At 38.7% G+C, this 23657-nt stretch overlaps 1 protein-coding gene across 1 annotated transcript; it reads left to right on the plus strand.

Annotated features, from left to right (window-relative positions):
• Positions 1-1700: 1700 nt before the first annotated feature.
• Positions 1701-22980, plus strand: thop1 (thimet oligopeptidase 1). Its single transcript, XM_051675328.1, has 13 exons — positions 1701-1791; positions 5468-5674; positions 7626-7774; positions 8713-8820; positions 8918-9020; positions 9854-10014; positions 10150-10285; positions 11883-12249; positions 13032-13233; positions 13349-13535; positions 13727-13855; positions 22310-22446; positions 22635-22980. The coding sequence occupies exons 1-13, from the start codon at positions 1779-1781 to the stop codon at positions 22794-22796; spliced, it is 2061 nt and encodes a 686-aa protein (XP_051531288.1). The 5' UTR covers positions 1701-1778; the 3' UTR covers positions 22797-22980.
• The last annotated feature ends 677 nt before the right edge of the window (positions 22981-23657 follow it).

Genomic DNA, 23657 nt, shown 5'->3' on the forward strand with positions numbered 1-23657 from the left:
ACCAAGTATTGAGTACATATACAGTAAATTAACATACTTTCCAGAAGGCCAACAATTCACTAAAAATGTTTTTTATTGGTCTTATGATGTATTCTAATTTTTTGAGATAGTGAATTGGTGGGTTTTTGTTAAATGTGAGCCAAAATCATCACAATTAAAAGAACCAAAGACTTAAACTACTTCAGTCTGTGTGCACTGAATTTATTTAATACACGAGTTTCACAATTTGAGTTGAATTACTGAAATAAATGAACTTTTCCACGACATTCTAATTTATTGAGATGCACCTGTAGCTGCATGGGAGACCAGTACAACTATTTGCTTTGCTTTCCCATTTTCTCCACAGAAAAATAGTTTCCATGACTTTCCAAACATGAAAAAAAAAAAAAAAGAGAGATGCCAAATTAACTTTCACTCCCTTAGCAGCTTTATTTGAAACCCCATCGCAGTAGTATTGGCTAGCTTTTTTTAAACCCTTGTGCGACCTTGGGGACATTTCTTTCTTTTTCAGTTTTTTTCGATCATTTTGGCTGTGTTAATACCAATGGCATACATTTTTCCAAAGGTGTGTATTTTTGGGGGAATTTTAATATTTCAACCTCAGTTCCTATAATACACTGTGTACACAAATAGTTTCACTCAGGACCTTCAGGACGAAAATCTCCCCATTGAAACCCATTAAAACTGCAATATTTGATCCAAGTGCCATTAAAGCATAAAATCATGAATTCTATGATAATATGTTTTCATTCCAGAGCCCTGGCTTTAAAATGTACATTTTTAATATTTCCCACCAGATGGCGCCATTTTTCTCATGTTTAGCCTATGGAGCAAATACATGCTTTTTTCCTATTTTCTGTTTGCTGTAGTATAGAGCACTGCAGGCCAATTGAATAAATGATGCAGCTAAAATTGTGTGGGTGTGTTGGTATGTGTATTGAGAAATTTGTGTGTGTGTGTGTGTGTGTGTGTGTGTAAAAAAAAACAACAGTGGCATTATGTAAACAAACTGGCATTTAAAGGGTTAAAATCCTGAAAATGAATGAATATTTGGTAGTTATGATTTGGAAATCAGTGAAAGTGGAAAATAATATTAATATATAATATTTTTGTTTTCTGAAGCAGACATTTTTGTTCTCTAAGGCACTGAGTGTTTTTTTTTTTTTTTTTTATCTGACACTGCACAAAAAATTATAATGCATCAAAATCAATGTTGTTGCTAATCATTGACATGTCCCAGACTGTGATAATTAGTTAGCTCTCATATATCCAGTCCTTTACAGATTTAACATTAATGGTATAAGGGATATTACGAAAGTTAAAATGAAAACTAAGGCCATTTTTGTAATTGTTTTCATTACGCCATAAAGAATAGACAAGCATGCTGCCTACTGTAATAAAATGTTCAATCAGGTCACATAATCGTTTACAGTGAGACTTTTAGCAAGTCTTTGTGTTTTGCAAATAAAGCAAAATATTCTCATTTCTGTAATGCTGCTGTCCACGCATATAGGGAATACTACGTGTGAGGTTTTTCCAGTGTGTTAAACATCAGCAAGAACATTTAAGAACATAACAATTAAAAAGCAAAGAAAAAGAACACAAGAAGTAAAAGCTAAGAACGCTTTTAAGAGTGGATTAAAACGGATTAGATGACTGCAGAAGCAAGCAACCAATCGCTGAATCCGCTCTGAAGGTCATGTGACCGGAGCAGGAAGAGTAAGTGAAGTACGCGGTTCTTTGCTCTGATACACGCGGTGTTTGTGCTGAATGAATTAATGGCACCTACAGGTAAGAGACGCGCTACCAGAACCTACACAATGATCCTTTATAAGGCTAGAGAACAACAGTCCAAACACAACTGTTTGCCATTTCAATGAAGCATAAATAATGCCGGTGTTGTGTTTGTAGCTGGTTAGCGCAATGGGCTATTATTCGGTGGGTCAGCTGTTGTTTCGGGTGCCGCACAGCTCCGCATACGCCCTCCGGTACAGGTGTTTGAGTTGAGTTCCCCGTCGGAATCTGTTTCCCCCTAGCCCCGATAGGGTATGGGGTTATAATTAGTGGTAGGGTAGTGTAGGTTAGGGATTAGGGTGGGTAGGGAAGGGTTAGGTTTAGGTTTAGGTTTAGGTTTGTGCATGGGGGAACGCATTTTGACAGCGGAGAATGTTACCGTTAGACACTGTTCCCCCTATACAGATCTGCTGGGGGGAAACACAACACCGGCACAGCTGGTGATTAATTCATCATTAGTTTCTGTGTTTAGCATAAGAGGTTGCGCAGTATATTTTGGAGGATGTAGAACTGTATTTGTAAGTTTTTTATTTATAATGTAGGTTTAGACCCTCTTTTTCACTGTGATGACGCGTTTCCGCCTTATTTATCAGCGTAAATCTTGCCAGTGTTTTTATATTATACATGTTTTAAATATTGAGTGTAAATTTAGAACATTATGCTTTGTACGAGGCTGAAACCAGCTCCTTATATGCCGAAATAACCGTTCCACCTTAAAAAAAAAAAAAAAAAAAAAATGGTGGGTGTCATATAGGACCTCCCACTTATTTTCAATGGCTGTATTTTTTTAAAGGTACAGTTGCACTGAAAATCTGAGGCTGCGGGGCAGGTATTTAAATAGACTGTTGAGATACATGTGTAAAATTATTTTCACAGCATCATTTTTAATTGTGTTTAAGCTAAGGAAGCCTGCACCTTATATAAGACCCATCCATCCCATATCCATGTTTATGTGAAAGTTTGTGTAAAGATGACATTAGACAAAGTTTGCTATTGAGATTTGATTTTCTTTATCATTTTTATTATCAATCGTCTAATATGTCATGTGTAACAGTACTCACATACAGTAACTAACTCAGACTTTTCCACGCTATTTTTAAAGGCTTGCTGTGACGTAGAAAAGTTGATAAAAGTAGATAATAGTAACATTACACTTTGTTGTAGATGTCTTTTGTTATGAACCCAAGAGCATCATTGACATATTGGTGCAGTATATGTCTACAGCGCCTATAGAGCTTGGGAAACTACGCCCCTACGCATTGCATTCTGGGTAGTTGCCGCTATGTTTTAGGACACGCTCATCAGTTATCAGATATTAGTACACAGTGATAATAAACAGAAAAAAAACAATAATGGACCGAACGAAGACCAATCGCACTCCATTTGAAATACGGTTTCCACGCCGGTCGTGAGTGCGATTATGGCAGTTAATTACACAACAAGCATTCACCATTGTTACGTATTTTTATCTGTATAATACAAACTATACCGTCTATTTCCAATACAACACAGTATCCACCACAGCTTCCGTGTCCTAAAGTCCCAACATGCATTGCATTGCTGACGTCACGTTCCCAGAAGCTATATGTAAAACTAATATTGTAGGCGTTCTCTTATCATAATTTCGTTAGTGTTGGAGTCGTTCTATGCCACCACGATCTCAGATTTTTTAGAATATTTGGAATAATGTAGTTATGGGCTATGCAGATAGGTGGCATATATTGTACTTGTGGTTCGAGGATCATATTTCATAACACATCAGAATATGATGAAATTGCTAATTTAGTTAGTGTATGAGTCCCTCTATACCACCACAATCTCAGATTTTGGAAAATATTTGAAATATTTAGAATTTCGTTAGTCTATTATTTTCTCTATCCCGCCACACTCTTTATTTTTGAGAATATATTTTACTGTTATGGGCTTTGGATAGGTGCGCTACTTTACCTTTGTTATATTATGTCTTGATTAATATTTAAAATGATGCAGCAAAAGATTATTTAATCTTCAATTATGTTAGTCTATTATTTTTCAATCCCACCACACTTTCAGATTGTCAAGAATATTATTATTCTTAATGTGTGCACTTTAGCACTAGGCATATACTGTAATTTTTATATTGTATTGCTCTGCAGGCAGCTGATATTTTACGATTCAAGAGAGTTATACAATACAAGATACATTAACTATATGCGCTTCACATAGAGGTACATTAGACATACTACACCAATATGTCTATGATGTTCTTGGGTTCATAACTAATGAAAACTACAAGCAAGTTTAATGTTACTATTATCTACATTTATCTACTTCCCTATGTCACAGCATGGCGTCATATTTACTATAGTCTTTAATTTTAAAAGAATAAAATGTTCTTTAATTGAATAGCACGGAAGTTCAGAATTACATACTGTTATCACGCATGCCACGTTAGAAGATTTGTGTGTCAACAGTCTATTTAAATGCCGACCGCAGCCTCAGATTTTCAGTGCAACTGTACCTTTAAAAAAATACAGCCAATGAAAATAAGTGGGAGGCCCTATATGCCACCCACCATTTTTTTAAGATGGAACAGTTATATTGGCGTACAAGAAGCTGGATTCAGCCTCCTATGCTTTGTTTTATTACCCTGGAATTAGTTTAAAAAACTAATTACCACAGCTGCCAGAGGGTTTCATTACAGCTACTGAGAGAGTGACAGTAAATTTGGCATCTCCTCCCACTTTATTGTCTTAATCCACAGCTCTCTATTTATTTCCTCTTCTGGAAAGTCATTCAAATGTAATAGTGGAATTTTGCTCTTGGAGCAAATGGGTAAGTGAAAATAATATTTGCTGTGGTCTCCCATTCACCACTGTTGAAGTTTACCTTGCAAACATTTACTTCCGCATTCCAAAACCTGAAGTGAGAAAAGGGTATATTGGATCAGCAAAATTAGAAAGTTTGCGTTAAAGTAGAGCAGGGTTAGTTAGCCTTCAAGTGCTGAGATTTTTTTTGAGGTATTATTAGCAAACACTTAATACACACACTGAAACTTCCTGGAGCAGTTTTGCAAAAGACTTCATTTAGGCAATATATTAAACGGCAGCATACATTTCAATAATTTCCTGCATCTTCCATTCATAAATCAAAATAAAAAAAAAAAAAAGAGGAAAATCTTTTGCTATGTGTTTCAGAATCATTAAAAACTCTTCCGCTGTCTGAATAATGCACGGACATGGAAAACCTGGAAATATCCGGCAGTTTTTTAATTGTCATTTCCAAACTTTAAAAATTCATGGCCTGGAAATCATTTTTTTTTTTTAATGGTCCATATATATTCTTATTATTTTTAAATTAGATTCTTATTGCCAACTTATTTTGCCTCTGTGTTTGTAGGCTACATTTTTAAAATGCACAGTTAAGCTGAAGTTGACCTATAGAGAGAGAGAGAGAAAAAAAAAAACATTGTGAATGTGAGAAGTTAAAGACTTTAAATGAATTTTCTATCAACCAGTCAACCAACCATATCCCTTACCGTAAAATCAGATGGCAGCAGTTTAATGAAAGGAATGTTGTCATGTTGGTCTAGGAACATGTACTGTTAAATCATATTAAGCCCTAAGGGAATATTTATCTTATAAGGGTGAATTATTCAGTCTTAAGTCAATGATGTTTTCTTTTGAATGTTCAGGTGAGGTTGTGTTTGGCTCTGGGGAGCGGTTCTGTGCTGACAACCGTCTGCGCTGGGACCTCACTCCAGAACGGATCCACCAGCTTACTGATGAACTCATTGCCAAGACCAAAAAGGTGTACGACTCAGTGGGCGCTCTAGACTTGGCCAGTGTCAGCTATGAGAACACCCTCAAGACCCTCGCTGATGTGGAAGTGGAGTACACGGGTACATATTAGTGCTGTCACATCAACGATGCAGTATTTGAAAAGTGTATGCAAACAATATCTGTGCTGTCTGCAGCATTGTTGTGGACAGTACCCAGAACCAGCAAGTTCAGTGTCTGATATAGAGAGTAATGGATATTGTATGTCTAAACTTCAAGAAAGATTTTTGCCATAATTCACTCCCTAACAGTTTTACCTAAACAGTTCAATCCAGGGGTTAACATACCATGCTTCATGATCACTTTTGTAAGCACTACAATAAAAAAGTCTGAGTGTGCAGTAAAGCTGTACGTAATGCTATACACCACTCAGCACTTTCACATAATGATACGCTGAGCAGCCTGCGCGCTCTACTGCGGTTTGCCTTTGTTCAGGTGTTGAATTAGCTGACTCTTTTTCTGGTATCATTCCAGCTAAACAAAAAAATATCATTATGGTACTTGTTCAGATATTATGTTAAATTAACAATGTTTGGGGGCCTACTGTTTGAACTGATAACTATCGAAACTGACCAGTCGTGCCAAATTGATTGTTCAAATGATTCTTGAGATGGGATTTTGTTTTTTAATTGTTAAATGATCCTGTTTCTTTTTTCTCACAAATTTAGTTTTTCCCCCCTTGCCTATTACCATCAGATACAAAAACAATATGTACTGTCTTTTTTAAATATGTAATATTAATAATGGCAGTATTGACAAAATAATTATATTTAGCATATTACATAAAAAATAAAGTGGTAAATGCAGAATCCCAGTGTTTCGTTTTTCTAGTGTTGCTAGCTAATAAAAAGACCTACTTAAAATTAGGGAAATCCTCTAAAAATTGGCATACCATTATTGTGGCTCAGAAAATATAAGTAAAAAAGTTAATTTGTGGGAGAAGGCTGACTTTGTCATTGCCTGATGATCTTATTAAAGGGTTAGTTCACCCAAAAATGAAAATTCTCTCATTTACTCACCCTCACGCCATCCCAGATGTGCATGACTTACTTTCTTCTGCTGAACACAAACGAAGAATTGTAGAACACCCTTTAGGTCCACAATGCAAGTGGTGCAAATTGTGGCCAGTACTTTGACTCTCCTGAAATCACATTGAGCAAGCATAAAAGCAATCCAAAAGACTTTTCTGGTTCCAGATCTTCCAAATCCATGTTTTCTGAGGCGATATGATAAGTGTGGGTGAGAAACAGATCAATTTACTATAAATCGCCACCTTTGACCAGCCCCAACCATAGGTGGTGATAAGCACAAAGAGTGCAAATTACCAAAACAAAACAAAGAATCATGTGAAAGTGGAGATTTACAGTAAAAAGGACTTAATATTGATCTGTTTCTCACCCACTCCTATCAAATCAATTCTGAAGACATGGATTTAACCACTGGAGTCATATGGATTACTTTTATGTTGAGTTTATGTGATTTCTGGAGATTCAAAGTTCTGGCCATCACTTGCATTGTATGGACCTACAGAGCTGAAATATTATTTTGTGTTCTGCTGAAGAAAGTTAGTCAAACACATCTGGGATGGCATGAGGGTGAGTAAATGATTTGATTAATTTTATTTTTGGATGAACTATCCCTTTTTAATGTTTTCATAAATATCAGTCAGTTGAAGAAAAAAAAAAAAGATGCAACTAAACTTTATAAAGAGGTTTTTTTTTTTTTTTAAATGACCTCTTCCACAATGACAGAACGTTGTTGTAATGTGTCTTTTAGAGATACGTATTTAAACTTCTGCTTTCTTTAAGGCTAATGCTGTATCTATATATGAAGTATTGAGTTATGGTCTGAGGGCTGGTGGTTTAGGGTTAGTGAGTGAAAATGAAATGTCAGTTTTGTTAAAAAGAAAATGAAATGGCAGATAAAATTGTGGGACATTTTTAGTCCCCTGTCTTCAGAATCAGCGATGTTCAATAACAGCAACTTACAGTTTCTGGGTCTTTTCTTTTGCAGTCCAGAGGAACATGCTGGACTTCCCCCAGCATGTGTCCTCTTGTAAGGATGTCCGCACTGCCAGCACTGAAGCTGATAAGAAGCTATCAGAGTTTGATGTGGAGATGAGCATGAGAGAGGATGTTTATCAGAGAATTGTGGCTCTGGAGGTGAGCAGGGACACAGCGCTAAAGTATCTCTCTCAGATGAACTAAATACAAAAATCTTACTTAGGGACTGAACTGAGCACTGTGACAGCTGAGCAAACCTGTGAACTGAGTTAACTAAATAACAGCGTGTGGATCATTTTTAGTATAGCTTTCAATTTAACATGTTAATTTAGTATAATAATTATAAAAAAAAGTGATACAAAATGAAGTGCATTTAATCACACCCCCTGACCTGTACATAAATTCCGTAATAAGGAATTTTCTTTCCTAAGCTATTCACACAGGACACATTTTTGCATTAAAACCAGCTAGATGGAGCACAACAAAATAGAATGGCACACAGGAATCTCAGTTTAAACTAATTTTACTGTTACTTAACACAGTATGCAAAAAAGGTTTGCTCTCATGACGCGAGCTGCTGAGAAAACAGTGATGCAATGGTCAAAGATGTATGTCTAACACATGAACCAACAATTAAAAAATGGCGCAGATGCCCCTAAGACAGACTGACAAACTCAACTGCAAAATGTATTGCTGTGGACTCTAGGCTGTTAATGAATAGGTTTATGTTAAATAATAAGGAAACATTATTATTTACATAATTACATATTGACTTTGAAAGCACTTTTTGTAATAAATGCTAATTCAGTGCTTTCACATCTTTGAATTGTGTACATTGGCTTTTCTCAGCAAATATTGATATGTGATTATTTGCGATTAATTTGATGAATCTATGCATCAGTTAATTCAATTTTAAACAAATGTTAACCTTAATTTTTTGCAACAAATGATGCAAAATCAGTTAAAGTCAATATAAGTTAGGAAAGCATCTCTCCTAAACATCTTATTTATCGAACCAGCTGTTAGATCAGGCATTCAGATCATTTGATTTGTACTTTATTTTTGTATCTTGTTATTTGTTGTTTTATTTTTTACAGGAGAAACTGTCAGATGAAAGTTTGACCCCTGAGGCCAAGCGTTACTTGGAGAGACTTATAAAACTCGGCAAGAGAAACGGCCTCCATCTTCCTAAAGACACGCAGGAGGTCAGATGCTAAGATCTTATTTGCTGTGGCTGTGTAACAGTAGCACATACTCTCTCTCTCTTAGCCTGTAACAGAGTTTTATCTTCCCCTGTAACAGGAGATTAAAAAGATCAAGAAAAAACTGAGCACTCTTTGTATCGATTTCAACAAGCACCTGAATGAAGATACAACCTGCCTGTCTTTCTCTCGAGAGGAGCTCGGTAGGTTGGATGAGTTTTGCTTTCCTTTCAGAGAGACAGATGATTTTATTCACTGCCTCCTTTAGAACAGTTATGGTCATTATAAATAAGTAGTTAAACTGCAGCAACATGAAAAAATACACCACTGTTTGTTAAATAATAAAATCTGTTAATAATAATCGGAATAAACATTTATTCCACAAAGAAATATAGTTAACTGTAGCTGTTTATTGTTGTATTTATAAAAAAATAAATAAAAAATAAATCTTTTTTTTTCTCCCCAATTTGGAATTCCCAATGCGCTCTTAAGTCCTCGTGGTGGAGTAGTGACTCACCTCAATCCAGGCGGCGGAGGACAAATCTCAGTTGCCTCCGCGTCTGAGACCGTCAATCCGTACATCTTATCACGTGGCTTGTTGGGTGCGGTACTGCGGAGACATAGCGCGTGTGGAGGCTTCAGGCTATTCTCCACGGCATCCACCAAGAGCGAGAACCACATTATAGGGACCATGAGGAGGTTACCCCATGTGACTACCCTCCCTAGCAACCGGGCCAATTTGGTTGCTTAGGAGACGCCCTCAGAACGCCCTGGATTCGAACTTGTGACTCCAGGGGTGGTAATCAGCGTCTTTACTCATTGACCCTGAGCTACCCAGGCCCCCCATTGTTGTATTTATTGGCATTTTTCCCCATTAGTTTAAACTTTTTAAATTCAATTAGTTTTATATAACTGAGTTGAAAGCTAAATATTTCGCTACCAAAAAAACTGTAAAATGCCACAATGATTTTGTTGACATTTTTATCAAGTACCTGTAGTTTTGATTAGATGTGACAGGTGTACATTTTGTTTTTAGGAGGACTGCCTGAGGATTTTCTTAACTCTCTTGAGAAGGACGAGTCTGGAAAACTGAAGCTCACTCTCAAGTACCCCCATTATTTCCCAACCATGAAGAAATGTTTCATCCCCGAGACACGAAAGAAATTAGAGGAGGCTTTCAACTCGCGCTGTAAAGAGGTCAGACATCCCAGAAATCACCTCTGTCTGTAAACAGCACAAGGACATTATACCATAACACTGTGTGGATGCTTTAGTTGCCTTTGCATAGAATATCAAAAATGAATCCTTTATCTTGATGTTATCGTGTGGCAGGAGAACTCCGCTATCCTGAAGGAGCTGGTAGAGCTGCGCTCTCAGAAGAGCAGTCTACTGGGCTTCAGCACGCATGCTGACTTTGTGCTGGAGATGAACATGGCCAAGACCTCCAAGAAGGTCTCAACTTTCCTTGGTAATGACTTCTTTGATCTTCACGTGAAAATGCACAAGAATGGAGACTTAAAGAGATAGTTGAAAATTCAGTGTGGGCCTTCCTACAAATTAATGAGTGTTCATTTACTTGTTGCAACTAGGGCTGGAAAATATATTGAATATGCTCAATGATTATTAAAATGAAGTTAAGCAACATTGTATTGCACTAACTTTAATGCATTTTATATTTGGCCATTACTTTTTGTAAAGACTTCTTTGTTAGATTTGTTTTGCAATCCTTCCTTGTCTCGCCTCTGAGAGTGTTAAAGGTTCACTCAGTAATTTTAGTTTTTATGTCATCTTGGACTTACACTGACATCTAGTGGAGGAGATGCAGCATCATGCAAACACAACAGTTTTCAGTTACCATTGTCAATGTAGAAATGTGCTCATCACAGTCTAATCCATGAGTGAAAGTATCCAATAAAATGGCGGTGGCTGAGATTAAACAAGCAGTATTCAGATGGTCATGTGACCCTAACATGACAGTCCCCATGAGAAAACCCTCTGCATGTAGAATAAAACATCTTTTATAAGGTTACTGATAAAACTGGAGTCTTCATCTTACTTGAGTGGTCATGGTTTCAAATTTAGTATTTATTTCTTTAGGACTAACAAAAAATGACTGACTGCACCTTTAAAACAGATGTTTTAATAGTGTCTTTTGATTAAAAAATTAAGTAGCAAAGAAAACATTAGATTTGGTAAGTTGAGTTCAGTTAATTTACATCCAAATTAGTTGAAGCTGTCTGTTTCAGTGAATCGTGTGGCATTTTTGTATATATTAAAGAAATTGTTCACTCAAAGGAAAATTCTCATCATTTACTCACCCTCATGCCGTCCCAGATGCGACTTTCTTTATTCTGCTGAACACAAGTGAAGATTTTTAGAATAATATCTCAGCTCTGCAGGTCCACACAATGCAGGTGAATGGTGACCATTTAAGAAGCTCAAAAAAAACATAAAAAAGCAGCATACAAGTAATCCATAGGACTCCAGTGGTTAAATCCATATCTTCAGAAGCGATATAATAGGTGTGGGTCATTATTTACAGATCAATATTTAAGTCCTTTTTTACTACAAATCTCCACTTTCACTCATTGTTTTTCTTCCTTTGTTTATGTCGATTTGCATTCTTCATTTATATCGCCACCTACTGGTCCGGGCTGGTCAAAGGTGGAGATTTATATTTGTTTCATAAAAATGTATACAGGTTAATATTGCTGTTATAATGCACTGTTATATTGGTGCATATAAATAACAATTATTAAATGTTATTCTTCCTTGTGTTCATTTAATAAAACACAGTTGGGAAAACATGGCCTGGTTATTGTTTACTAGATTTTTACTCCATTTTACTGTTTGCATTAAGCATTTTAAATCTAATTACAGTGGCTGTTTGGTCCAAATGTTTCTTTTGATAAAAAAAAGAAAAAAGTATGCCAGTTAAAAGCTAATACATAAATATTGAGATTTTTGTAGTCATTTTAGTTATATCACCCAGTCCTATTTGCAGTCTCAATCTCTGTCCTAAAATCTTTAACCCTTTGTTTCCATTTCACCCCTGCACCTCGTAGAGGATCTGGCCCATAAGCTGAAGCCCCTAGGGGAGGAGGAGAGAGCCGTGATCCTGAAGCTAAAAGAACAGGAGTGCCAAAAGAGGAACCTGCCATTCAGTGGAGATCTGCATGCCTGGGACACGCGCTACTACATGACCCAGGTGGAAGAGACCCAGTATTCGGTGGATCAGAACCAGCTGAAGGAGTATTTTCCCATGGAGGTTGTGACCCAGGGCCTGCTGGACATCTATCAGGAGTTGCTCAATCTCACCTTTGAGCTGGTAGAAGGTGCTCCTGTCTGGCACGATGATGTGACGCTGTACAGCGTTAAAGACCGCACCTCAGGCCATGTGGTGGGCCAGTTTTATCTGGATCTTTTCCCCAGGTGAGCAATCAGTGTCTGTGATTTCTGAGGCTTAGAACCCAATTATTTCCTAAGTGAAGGGCTTTAGTGGCACTTCAGCTAAATCAGTGGTTCTCAACTGGTTTTGCTTCAGGTTCCAGATTTTACATTGGATATAAGTGGCAACCCAACACCATTCATAATTGTTCATTGTACAAATATATTAATATAACCATGAACTGCATAAGCCCAGCAATATGCTAAATTAAATTTTTACGTGACACATACTGATATTTTGGTTTCTGAATGTTTCTTGAAATCTCGAAAGCCAATAATTCACAGCATTGTGGTTTGCACAAACCATGGATAGTCATAGTTTGTGGCACCCATAAGGTTGTGAATTATTGCCTTGGTACTCACAAGTGAATCCACATTTCATGTAGTCTGGGTTCTGGGTCTTTTTTATTTCTCCTTCTGTAGTTTTGTTCTTGATTTTTGAGGATGAGGGGCTGTCAAACAACTTGTCTGTGTTGGCATCTGCCTAATTTGGCTTGCTTCTACCAAGTGACTGATGAATTATTCCAAAATACCATGGAGTTTGATTGGATGCATGGCCTTTGATGAAAACAATAAAAGATATGGGAAGTGTTTTCTCCTAACTCTATTTCATTAGCAGTGCATTATTATATGGTTAGTTGCATTTTATTATTTGCATTTAGCATTGTTTGTCCCCTGCTCTCCGCAACCTTCTCGAAGAGACCTGCAACCCAGCAGCTGTGGACCACTGAGCTAAATTAAAGGTTAATTCTCCATTATTCCTTTAGGGAGGGAAAGTACGGCCATGCCGCATGCTTTGGCCTGCAACCTGGCTGTTTGCTTCCGGATGGAACCAGGCAAATGGCTGTGGCTGCCATGGTGGCTAATTTCAGCAAGCCCACTGCTGATGCTCCTTCTCTGCTGCAGCACGATGAGGTGGAAACATACTTCCATGAGTTTGGACATGTGATGCACCAGCTCTGTGCCCAGGTCTGAATGAAGTCCTTCAAAGTTAATTATCCAAACATATATTGGGTATTATTTACACTGTATTGCAACAATTTACAGTTTGTACAAAAATATGGATGTACTTTTGTTTGTTCAGACTGACTTTGCTATGTTCAGCGGTACTCATGTGGAGCGGGATTTCGTGGAGGCTCCGTCTCAGATGTTGGAGAACTGGGTCTGGGAGAGGGAGCCACTGCAGCGCATGTCCAAACACTACAAAACGGGAAACGCCATTCCAGAGGAGCTTCTGGACAAGCTCATCAAGTCCAGACTCGCTAACACGGGTAACCAGAAAAACAGAACAGACAGTGGTCATTTTGACACACCTTGTACTGATTGCATTCTAGTTAGAAGAACTTGAATTACACTTGAATTGAATTAGACATTTGCTCCAGTTTTCATAGATTTCAAGTAAAACTCTAGATACATTTAAAATCTTACTTATGGATATATTTATTTCCTTCCTGTTCATCAGGGTTGTTTAACTTGAGGCAGATTGTTCTGGCTAAGGTGGACCAGGCTTTGCACACTAAGGATGGGGTTGACCCAGCTGAGGAGTATGCTAAACTCTGCCTGGACATCCTGGGAATCCCTGCTTCATCAGGTAAAATTAGATTTTGATCGAGATTGGATGTGCGATCTCAATGTTTTATTTTTTAGATATTACATATCGTCGCTGTCTGATGGAAAAATGTTTTTTTCAAGAGCATGGAAAAACTCTTTCTCATAAACAGTCTTACAAAATTAATAGAATATAACATAATTAGTCACCTTTAGCACAATAAATAGAATTCTATGACACTACACATCTGTTAGTGAACTGTTCAATATTTTAATTGGACTTGCATGGATTTTTGTTAGTGATCGTCGAAATACGAAGTACGGTTTTCTTATGGGTTCCAATGGCACATGTTCAGTTACAGACACGAGTCTTACTGTTCGTGTTCCCAGAACTCAGTTGGTAGGTTATTGATTGCTAGAGAATTTATTGTTAGATATAATCTGAGCTTTCACTTACTATTTTAGATCAAAATCAGTTTTATGACTGGGGTTTCTAGTCCGGTTGTTGAGTGGACAGTTCTGTTTCGTGTTTTCTGGGTCTAACGAATTCTAACGAATCAGAATTGGCTTTCACTCGCAGTTTCGCAAAGATGGAAATCTGACAACCGTACATGGCTGGTATAGGCCTTAATCACGCTAGCGCCATATTTTATTTTTAATGGGAATTGCAATGAGGCTGTGAGGGATAGACTTACAGTCTCTACAATGGGCTGTAATGCAGTTTAAAGTGTTTTTGGATCATTCCACGGACAAAACATTGATAAAATATCTGTCCAAGAACATTCTGTATACAAAGAACTAAAGACAACATGAGTTGTAGAAAATCAGATGTGATCTAGGAGCTTAATACAGCTTTATACCGTTCGTGCCATTGAAGAGACTGTAAGTCTATCCCTCAAAGCCTTGTTGCCATTCCCATTAAAAATCAAAGATGGCGCTAGCGTGAATAAGGTCTATTGTCTGGTTTTTAAAGCCATCTGACATTGTGCATGCTTGAATGGCTTTGGTTGTCAGGGAAATCACAGAGCCAGTGCAATGTAGGCAATCTCTTCACTACACTTCAGTTGGACAGCTGAAGTAAATTAGTTGATGCTCTTCAAAACATAAGGGCGGGACCTTCACGGTTTTGATGGACACTTCTCAAGGCCAATGAATATACTTGTTAAATAGATAGCCTGATTAAACATCTTTTCATTGGTCATTTCGATGCACAATTCAAACAGTAAGAAGAGGTCAGAATTGCCAAAAGTGGAGATACAAGTTTTTCATCAGACAGCAACGATATGTACAGTGCATCCGGAAAGTATTCACAGCGCTTCACTTTTTCCACATTTTGTTATGTTACAGCCTTATTCCAAAATGGATTAAATTCATTATTTTCCTCAAAATTCTACAAACAATACCCCATAATGACAATGTGAAAGAAGTTTGTTTGAAATCTTTGCAAGTTTATTAAAAATAAAAAACGAAAAATATCACATGTACATGCACTATATTGCCAAAAGTATTCGCTCACCCATCCAAATAATTGAAATCAGGTGTTCCAATCACTTCCATGGCCACAGGTGTATAAAATGAAGCACCTAGGCATGCAGACTGCTTCTACAAACATTTGTGAAAGAATGGGCCGCTCTCAGGAGCTCAGTGAATTCCAGCGTGGTACTGTGATAGGATGCCACCTGTGCAACAAGGCCAGTCGTGAAATTTTCTCGCTACTAAATATTCCGCAGTCAACTGTCAGTGGTATCATAACAAAGTGGAAGTGACTGGGAATGACAGTAACTCAGCCATGAAGTGGTAGGTCACGTAAAATGACAGAGCGGGGTCAGCGGATGCCGAGGCGCATAGTGCGCAGAGGTCGCCAACTTTCTGCAGAGTCAATCGCTACAGACCTCCAAAGTTCATGTGGCCTTCAGATTAGCTCAAGAACAGTGCGTAGAGAGCTTCATGGAATGGGTTATCATGGCTGAGCAGCTGCATCCAAGCCATACATCACCAAGTGCTATGCAAAACGTTGGATGCAGTGGTGTAAAGCACGCCGCCACTGGACTCTAGAGCAGTGGAGACGCGTTCTCTGGAGTGACGAATCACGCTTCTCCATCTGGCAATCTGATGGACGAGTCTGGGTTTGGCAGTTGCCAGGAGAACGGTACTTGTCTGACTGCATTGTGCCAGCTGTGAAGTTTGGTGGAGGGGGGATTATGGTGTGGGGTTGTTTTTCAGGAGCTGGGCTTGGCCCCTGAGTTCCAGTGAAAGGAACTCTGAATGCTTCAGCATACCAAGAGATTTTGGACAATTCCATGCTCCCAACTTTGTGGGAGTAGTTTGGGGATGGCCCCTTCCTGTTCCAACATGACTGTGCACCAGTGCACAAAGCAAGGTCCATAAAGACATGGATGAGCCAGTTTGGTGTGGAAGAACTTGACTGGCCTGCACAGAGTCCTGACCTCAACCCGATAGAGCACATTTGGGATGAATTAGAGCGAAGACTGCGAGCCAGGCCTTCTCGTCCAACATCAGTGTCTGACCTCACAAATGCGCTTCTGGAAGAATGGTCAAAAATTCCCATAAACACACTCCTAAACCTTGTGGAAAGCCTTCCCTGCAAAGGGTGGGCCAACATCATATTAAACCCTATGGATTAAGAATGGGATGTCACTTAAGTTCATATGCGTCTAAAGGCAGATGAGCGAATACTTTTGGCAATATAGTGTAAGTATTCACAGCCTTTGCTCAATACTTTGTTGAAGCACCTTTGGCACCAATTACAGCCTCAAGTCTTTTTGAGTATGATGCTACAAGCTTGGCACACCTCTTTTTGGGCAGTTTCTCCCATTCTTCTTTGCAGGACCTCTCAAGCTCCATCAGGTTGGATGGGGAGCGTCGGTGCACAGCCATTTTCAGATCTCTCCAGAGATGTTCAATTGGGTTCAGGTCTGGGCTCTGGCTGGGCCACTCAAGGACATTCACAGAGTTGTCCCTAAGCCACTCCTTTGTTATCTTGGCTGTGTGCTTAGGGTCGTTGTCCTGTTGGAAGATGAACCTTCACCCCAGTCTGAGGTCCAGAGTGCACTGAAGCAGGTTTTCATTAAGGATGTCTCTGTACATTGCTGCATTCATCTTTCCCTTGATCCTGACTAGTCTCCCAGTTCCTGCTGCTGAAAAACATCCCCACAGCATGATGCTGCCACCACCATGCTTCACTGTAGGGATGGTATTGGCCAGGTGATGAGCGGTGCCTGGTTTCCTCCAGACATGACGCTTGCCATTCAGGCCAAAGAGTTCAATCTTTGTTTCATCAGACCAGAGAATTTTGTTTCTCATGGTATGAGAGTCCTCCAGGCGGGCTGTCGTGTGCCTTTTACTGAGGAGTGGCTTCCGTCTGGCCAATCTACCATACAGGCCTGATTGGTGTGAGATGGTTGTTCTTCTGGAAGGTTCTCCTCTCTCCGCAGAGAAAAACTGGAGCTCTGTCAGAGTGACCATCGGGTTCTTGGTCACCTCCCTGACTAAGGCCCTTCTCCCCCGATCGCTCAGTTTGGCCGGGTGGCCAGCTCTAGGAAGAGTCCTGGTGGTTCCAAACTTCTTCCATTTACGGATGATGGAGGCCACTGTGCTCATTGGGACCTTCAATGCTGCAGAAATTTTTCTGTACCCTTCCCCAGATCTGTGCCTCGATACAATCCTGTCTCGGAAGTCTACAGACAATTCCTTGGACTTCATGGCTTGGTTTGTGCTCTGACATGCACTGTTAACTGTGGGACCTTATATAGACAGGTGTGTGCCTTTCCAAATCATGTTCAATCAACTGAATTTATCACAGGTGGACTCCAATCAAGTTGTAGAAACATCTCAAGGATGATCAGTGGAAACAGGATGCACCTGAGCTCAATTTTGAGTGTCATGGCAAAGGCTGTGAATACTTATGTACATGTGATTTTTGTCGTTTTTTATTTTTAATACATTTGCAAAGATTTCAAACAAACTTCTTTCACGTTGTCATTATGGGGTATTGTTTGTAGAATTTTGAGGAAAATAATGAATTTAATCCATTTTGGAATAAGGCTGTAACATAACAAAATGTGGAAAAAGTGAAGCGCTGTGAATACTTTCCAGATGCACTGTATCTCTATATTTTTGTGTTTGCTCTGAAAACCAACCAGCCATTGTAGCTAGTTGATTCAAAATGTTTAATGCAAGAAGTAAAATGTAGTTAAAAGTAATCAAAGCTTGTTTTTTTTTAACACAGTTTTCACTAAATGAAATATATACACACTATATGGCCAAAAGTTTGTGGACACCATATGTGCTTGATGAACATTTAATTTCAAAACAGTTGGCATCAATTTCCCCCTTTGCTGTAATAACAGCTTCCACTCTTTTGGGAAGGCTTTCCACTATACTGTATGTAGTAACATGGCTGCAGGGATTTGCTCTCATTCAGACACAAAGCTATCAGTGAGGTCAGGAACTGATGTTGGTCAATGGGGCCTGACTTACAGTTGCTGTTCCAGTTCACCCCAAAAGTGATCGGTGGGATTCAGGTCTGGGCTTTGTGCAGGCCAGTCAGTTTCTTCCATGCCAGATACAGTAAACCATTTCTTTATGGACCTCACTTTGTTCACAGGGGCATTGTCGTGCTGGAACAGAAAAGGGCTATCCCCAAACAGTTGCCAAAAATTTGGAAGCACACAAAGCCCAAGCCATTACATAACGAAACATTAAGATTTTTTCTTTACTGGATTTATTGGAGTAACCAAATTTGTTAATTAGAAGGTGTCCACAAACTTTTGGCCATAGAGTGTGTGTGTGTATATATATATATATATATATATATATATATATATATATATATATTTTTTTTTTTTAGATGTGTGTGTGTGTGTGTGTGATATGTGTGTGTTTGTATATATATGTGTGCATATGTGTGTGTGTGTATGTATATGTGTGTGTATATATATATATATATATATATATATATATATATATATATATATATATATCACACACACACACAGTGCCTTGCAAAAGTATTCGGACCCCTGACCAATTCTCTCATATTACCGAATTACTAATGGTGCAATGAAATTTTATTCTGTTTGATATTTTATTTTAAAACACTGGATCTCAAAATCAATTATTGTTAGGTGACATAAAGCTGATGGAAATGCAAATTATCGCTAAAATTTCACAAGTGTCGATACTTTAAATGTCGCAAAAAACTTTGAAAACACTTTTTGTCGAGAAAATTGGCATTAACAAAAAAAATGTATTGTCACATGACAGAGTTTACCCCAATCGTTAGCTTGTGTTAATCATGACAACAAGGTAAACATCTTTGAAAGCCAATTTATTGTTCGTTATTATGAATTGATCTTAACGGCATATAGATCCGATCTGCAAACATGACACTTCCAGGAGTGCCAACGCAAATATCTTGTATCATGCACATCGACAAGTGCACGGAGAACAAATGAATGGCCACTGTTTGCGATTAATTTAATCATGGTTTATTTATTAAATTTGCTTTTACACACCATTCAAAATAATAGACAGCAGTCACAAAATTAGCCCACAATACAAAAAACATATAATTTCTGTGCACAAAGATGTTTTAAATTAAAAATAAATACACAATACTAGGAGAAAAACATCAGTGTGCTTTTTTGAACACTAACATATAGCCCAATTCTATCAAATTATTGTTTAGCTTACTTTTGAAAAAATGCTGGCAAAATTCCCTGTATTAAATTAAATAAATTACCAAATGAAAAAAATATATATTTTTAGACCTATATATGCCAAACTTAAATTAGCCTTACCCTGTTCTGCAGACGAAAAAAGTCGGCTGAATGACATGCTCAGAATATTCTGCACTTTTTTCAAGACTATAAACTATCAGAACTATTTGTCCAATGCGGAGCTCACTTTCAGAAAATTAGCTTTTGAAAACTTTATCCCGGATCGCATTTGCTGAGCTTCTTCAGAAAATGTAAATTGCATTATGATACTAAAATTAATTTTAGATGACAATCAAGTTCAGTTGATCATTAAAAGTTGCTGGACAAATATGCGGGACATAATGCAGTTGTGATGGCAATCCTTTAGATGATTGTTCAAAATATCCTATTGAATATCAGGAATGTATCATATGTAAACCCTGGTATTACACCGCATCAATTTTTCTTTAATAGCTGTGCACACAGAATATACACATCAATGGATGGTCCTTATACTAAGACTGAAAGTTTCCCCCACTACTTGGTGAGGTTGCCAGCTTGAACAGGGCCATGACGATTCGCTTTCGGGTCGAAACTTGTGGCAACCTGCAATAGGCGCAACATCAGGACCAATATTGCAGTCCTATCAGAAGGGCAACTGCTCCCTTTTGATTGCAATTCCTCCTCTTCTGATTGCTTTTATTTGTGAAATCAAAATGACAGTAAGCTGGCTAGTTTCAATGAATTTTCTCTATACTCTCCCCATTTTACCCTAAACTTCAGAGGAAAAAAATTAGGGACATCTGGGAGGCGAATTAGCGATAAACACACATTTCTGAATGGAAAAGGCTTAAGGGCAGATTTCTTTTGCGATAAACTAAAACTTATGCGACAGTGTTTTTTTAGGCATGACGTCATCACGCACACCATTTTTATAGATAAAAGGCCATTTGAATGGAAACAGGCAGAAGACAAAGTGTTTAGGCATGACGTTTTTTTATGCATTTTCATTTTGTCATTAACAAAATAGCACGAAAAGTGGATGGAAACTAGGCTACTGACGAGTCCCAGTTTTGTCTCACCAGGGGTGATGGTCGGACTCGCGTTTATCGTCGAAGGAATGAACGTTACACCGAGGCCTGTACTCTGGAGCAGGATTGATTTGGAGGTGGAGGTCCGTCATGGTCTGGGGCGGTCTGTCACAGCATCATCGGACTGAGCTTATTGTCATTGCAGGCAATCTCAACACTGTGCATTTCAGGGAAGACATCCTCCTCCCTCATGTGGTACCCTTCCTGCAGGCTCATCCTGACATGGCCCTCCAGCATGACAATGCCACCAGCCATACTGCTCGTTCTGCACGTGATTTCCTGCAAGACAGGAATGTCTGTGTTCTGCCATGGCCAGCGAAGAGCCCGGATCTCAATCCCATTGAGCGCGTCTGGGACCTGTTGGATCGGAGGGCCATTCCCCCCAGAAATATCTGGGAACTTTCAAGTGCCTTGGTGGAAGAGTGGGGTAACATCTCACAGCAAGAACTGGCAAATCTGGTGCAGTCCATGAGGAGGAGATGCACTGCAGTACTTAATGCAGCTGGTGACCACACCAGATACTGACTGTTACTTTTGATTTTGTTGGTACCAGATGGGCTGGTTTGATTATTTCTGTAACCGCTGATCTCCTGGGATTTTCATACACAACAGTCTTTAGAGTTCACTCAGAATGGTCCAAAACCATCCAGTGAGAGGCAGTTCTGCAGACGGAAATGCCTTGTTGATGAGATAGGTCAACAGTGAATGACCAGTCTGGTTCAACCTGACAGAAAGGCTACGGTAACTCGGATAACCTCTCTGTACAGTTGTATTGATCAGAATCTCAGAATGCTCAACATGTCACACTTTGAGGCGGATGGGCTACAACAGCAGAATACCATGTCAGGTTTCCCTTCTGTCAACCAAGAACAGAAATCTGAGGCTACAATGGGCACAGGCTCACCAAAATTGGACAGTTGAAGAATGGAAAAACGTAGCCTGGTCTGATGAATCTTGATTTCTGCTGAGGCACATAGATGGTAGGGTCAGAATTTGGTGGCAACATCATGAATCTATGGACCTAACCTGCCTTGTGTCAACAGTCCAACAGTGGTGTGGGTGGTGAAATGGTGTGGGGAATGTTTTCTTGGCACGCTTTGGGCCTGTCAGTACCAATCAAACTTAGCTTGAATGCCTATTTGAGTATTTTTGCTGACCATGTGCATCCCTTCAAGGCAACAATTTACCCATCTTCAAGCATGATATTGCTCGATTTCACAAACCAAAAGTTGACATGACAATGAGTTCACTAATCTTCGGTGACCTTCCCAGTCACCAGATCTCAATCCATTAGAATAGCTTTGGGATGTGGTAGAACGGGAGATTCGCACCATGAATTTGCAGCTGATAAATTTGCAGAAATTGTGTGATGTAATCATGTCAACATGGACCAGAATCTCAAAGGAATTTTTCAGAGCAAAGGCAGGCCCCAGTTTTTTGTAATGGACAGTTTTGATTCACAGAATCTGAGCCGATTCATGGAAATTAATTGAATTTACCAACTCTTATGTAATTTTTGCTATATCAGAGATGCTGTTAAAACATCTGTCCTATTGGCAAAATGAAAAAAAAAGCTCAATAAATTGTTCACAGTGTTGCTTAATTTTTTATTTTGCCCAGCCCTACTAACTGGAAATTATCCCTCACTGACAGCTGCTCAATCTCAATTCTTTTGATTGCTTATAGGGACAAACATGCCGGCCACCTTCGGTCACCTTGCAGGAGGATACGATGCTCAGTACTACGGTTACCTGTGGAGCGAAGTCTTTTCCATGGACATGTTCTTTGGCCGTTTCAAACAGGAAGGCATCATGAACCCCAAGGTTGGCTTAACATACAGTGTTTCACTATGGTACATTTTTTTAAAATAAGGTGCTGATATTGGCTCTTGTGACCTGAATTAATTTGGTGCTGATATTTTAGATACATTTCTACTAGATACTGAATGTTGTTGTTAATACTTTGTAAATACACCTTTTGTATATATACTCACATTTCTGTTTTTGAACAGGTGGGTTTGGACTACAGGAAGTGTGTTCTGAAGCCTGGTGGCTCTGAGGATGCTGATGACATGCTGAAGAAGTTCCTGGGAAGAGAACCTAAGCAGGAAGCGTTCCTCCTGAGCAAAGGACTGACAGTGGAGCTGGAGTCTGGCACACCCTGTGCCTGCTGATTGCCTGAACATTAAGACGAGCCGTTAAAGCCTCAGACAGATTGATACCTCCTTATAAAAATCCTGAAAGCTCATGCACATTATACCCTCTCTCGACCCTGCACCTGTGCACAGAGCTTTCGTTTTGGATGTTTGAAGCATTGTTTTAAAATTGAAAATTGTATATAAAAAAAAAAAAAAGACAACAAAAGGCTATGTTGACTCCTTTGTTTTTCCAAAGTGTTTTTTGTAGAAAATAATGAATTCCCTACAGGAAAAAGGGAGCAACTGCTTCAATACACTCATAACATCATTAGGCTTATGTCACATATGTGATACCACTTATTTGGTTCTCAAAAGGTCACTAGGAAACCATTCATATTTTATTCATCAGGTTTTATTTGATGAATCACTTTGGTGATTCTTTCTATTAGAAATCCGTCAGTTTAATTAGAATGTTGCAAGAGTCCTGAAACAATCTTGCCTGCGGCAAATTCAGTTTAAATCACAACTCAAAGCATAAACCTGACACCCGATACCTTAGTGAGCATATACTTTGGTTAATCTCTCTCAGGACTTTTGGGATCTGTGCATGTTAGGGGGGCATGACTGAAACAAACAACACAGTGTAACAATTAATTGATGCAGAGGTTTAGTTAAGAGTGCAATAAAATCACCTGCACCACTGGGAGTGAGATCGGCAGCAAAGCCAACATGTTTAAACACCTACTTGTCATTTATAATAATTTAGCAAATTCATTGCGACAAATGATTTCTGTGATCTTTGGCACATAAAATCAGATATGAAAAGCAACAGTTTTTTGCACATATACACTTCAGGTTAATTAAACATGGAGCAGCTGCTAAAGGTCTCCAGGGTCT

The sequence above is a fragment of the Myxocyprinus asiaticus genome, chromosome 37 (assembly GCF_019703515.2).
Source record: "Myxocyprinus asiaticus isolate MX2 ecotype Aquarium Trade chromosome 37, UBuf_Myxa_2, whole genome shotgun sequence".
NCBI lineage: Eukaryota > Metazoa > Chordata > Actinopteri > Cypriniformes > Catostomidae > Myxocyprinus > Myxocyprinus asiaticus.

What these genes read in the sequence shown, in the direction of transcription:
- thop1 (XM_051675328.1), top strand. An exon ending in TTCCTAAAGACACGCAGGAG is followed by an intron (nt 8,821 to 8,917) that starts GTCAGATGCTAA and finishes CCCCTGTAACAG; the next exon opens with GAGATTAAAAAGATCAAGAA. An exon ending in GAAGGTCTCAACTTTCCTTG is followed by an intron (nt 10,286 to 11,882) that starts GTAATGACTTCT and finishes TGCACCTCGTAG; the next exon opens with AGGATCTGGCCCATAAGCTG.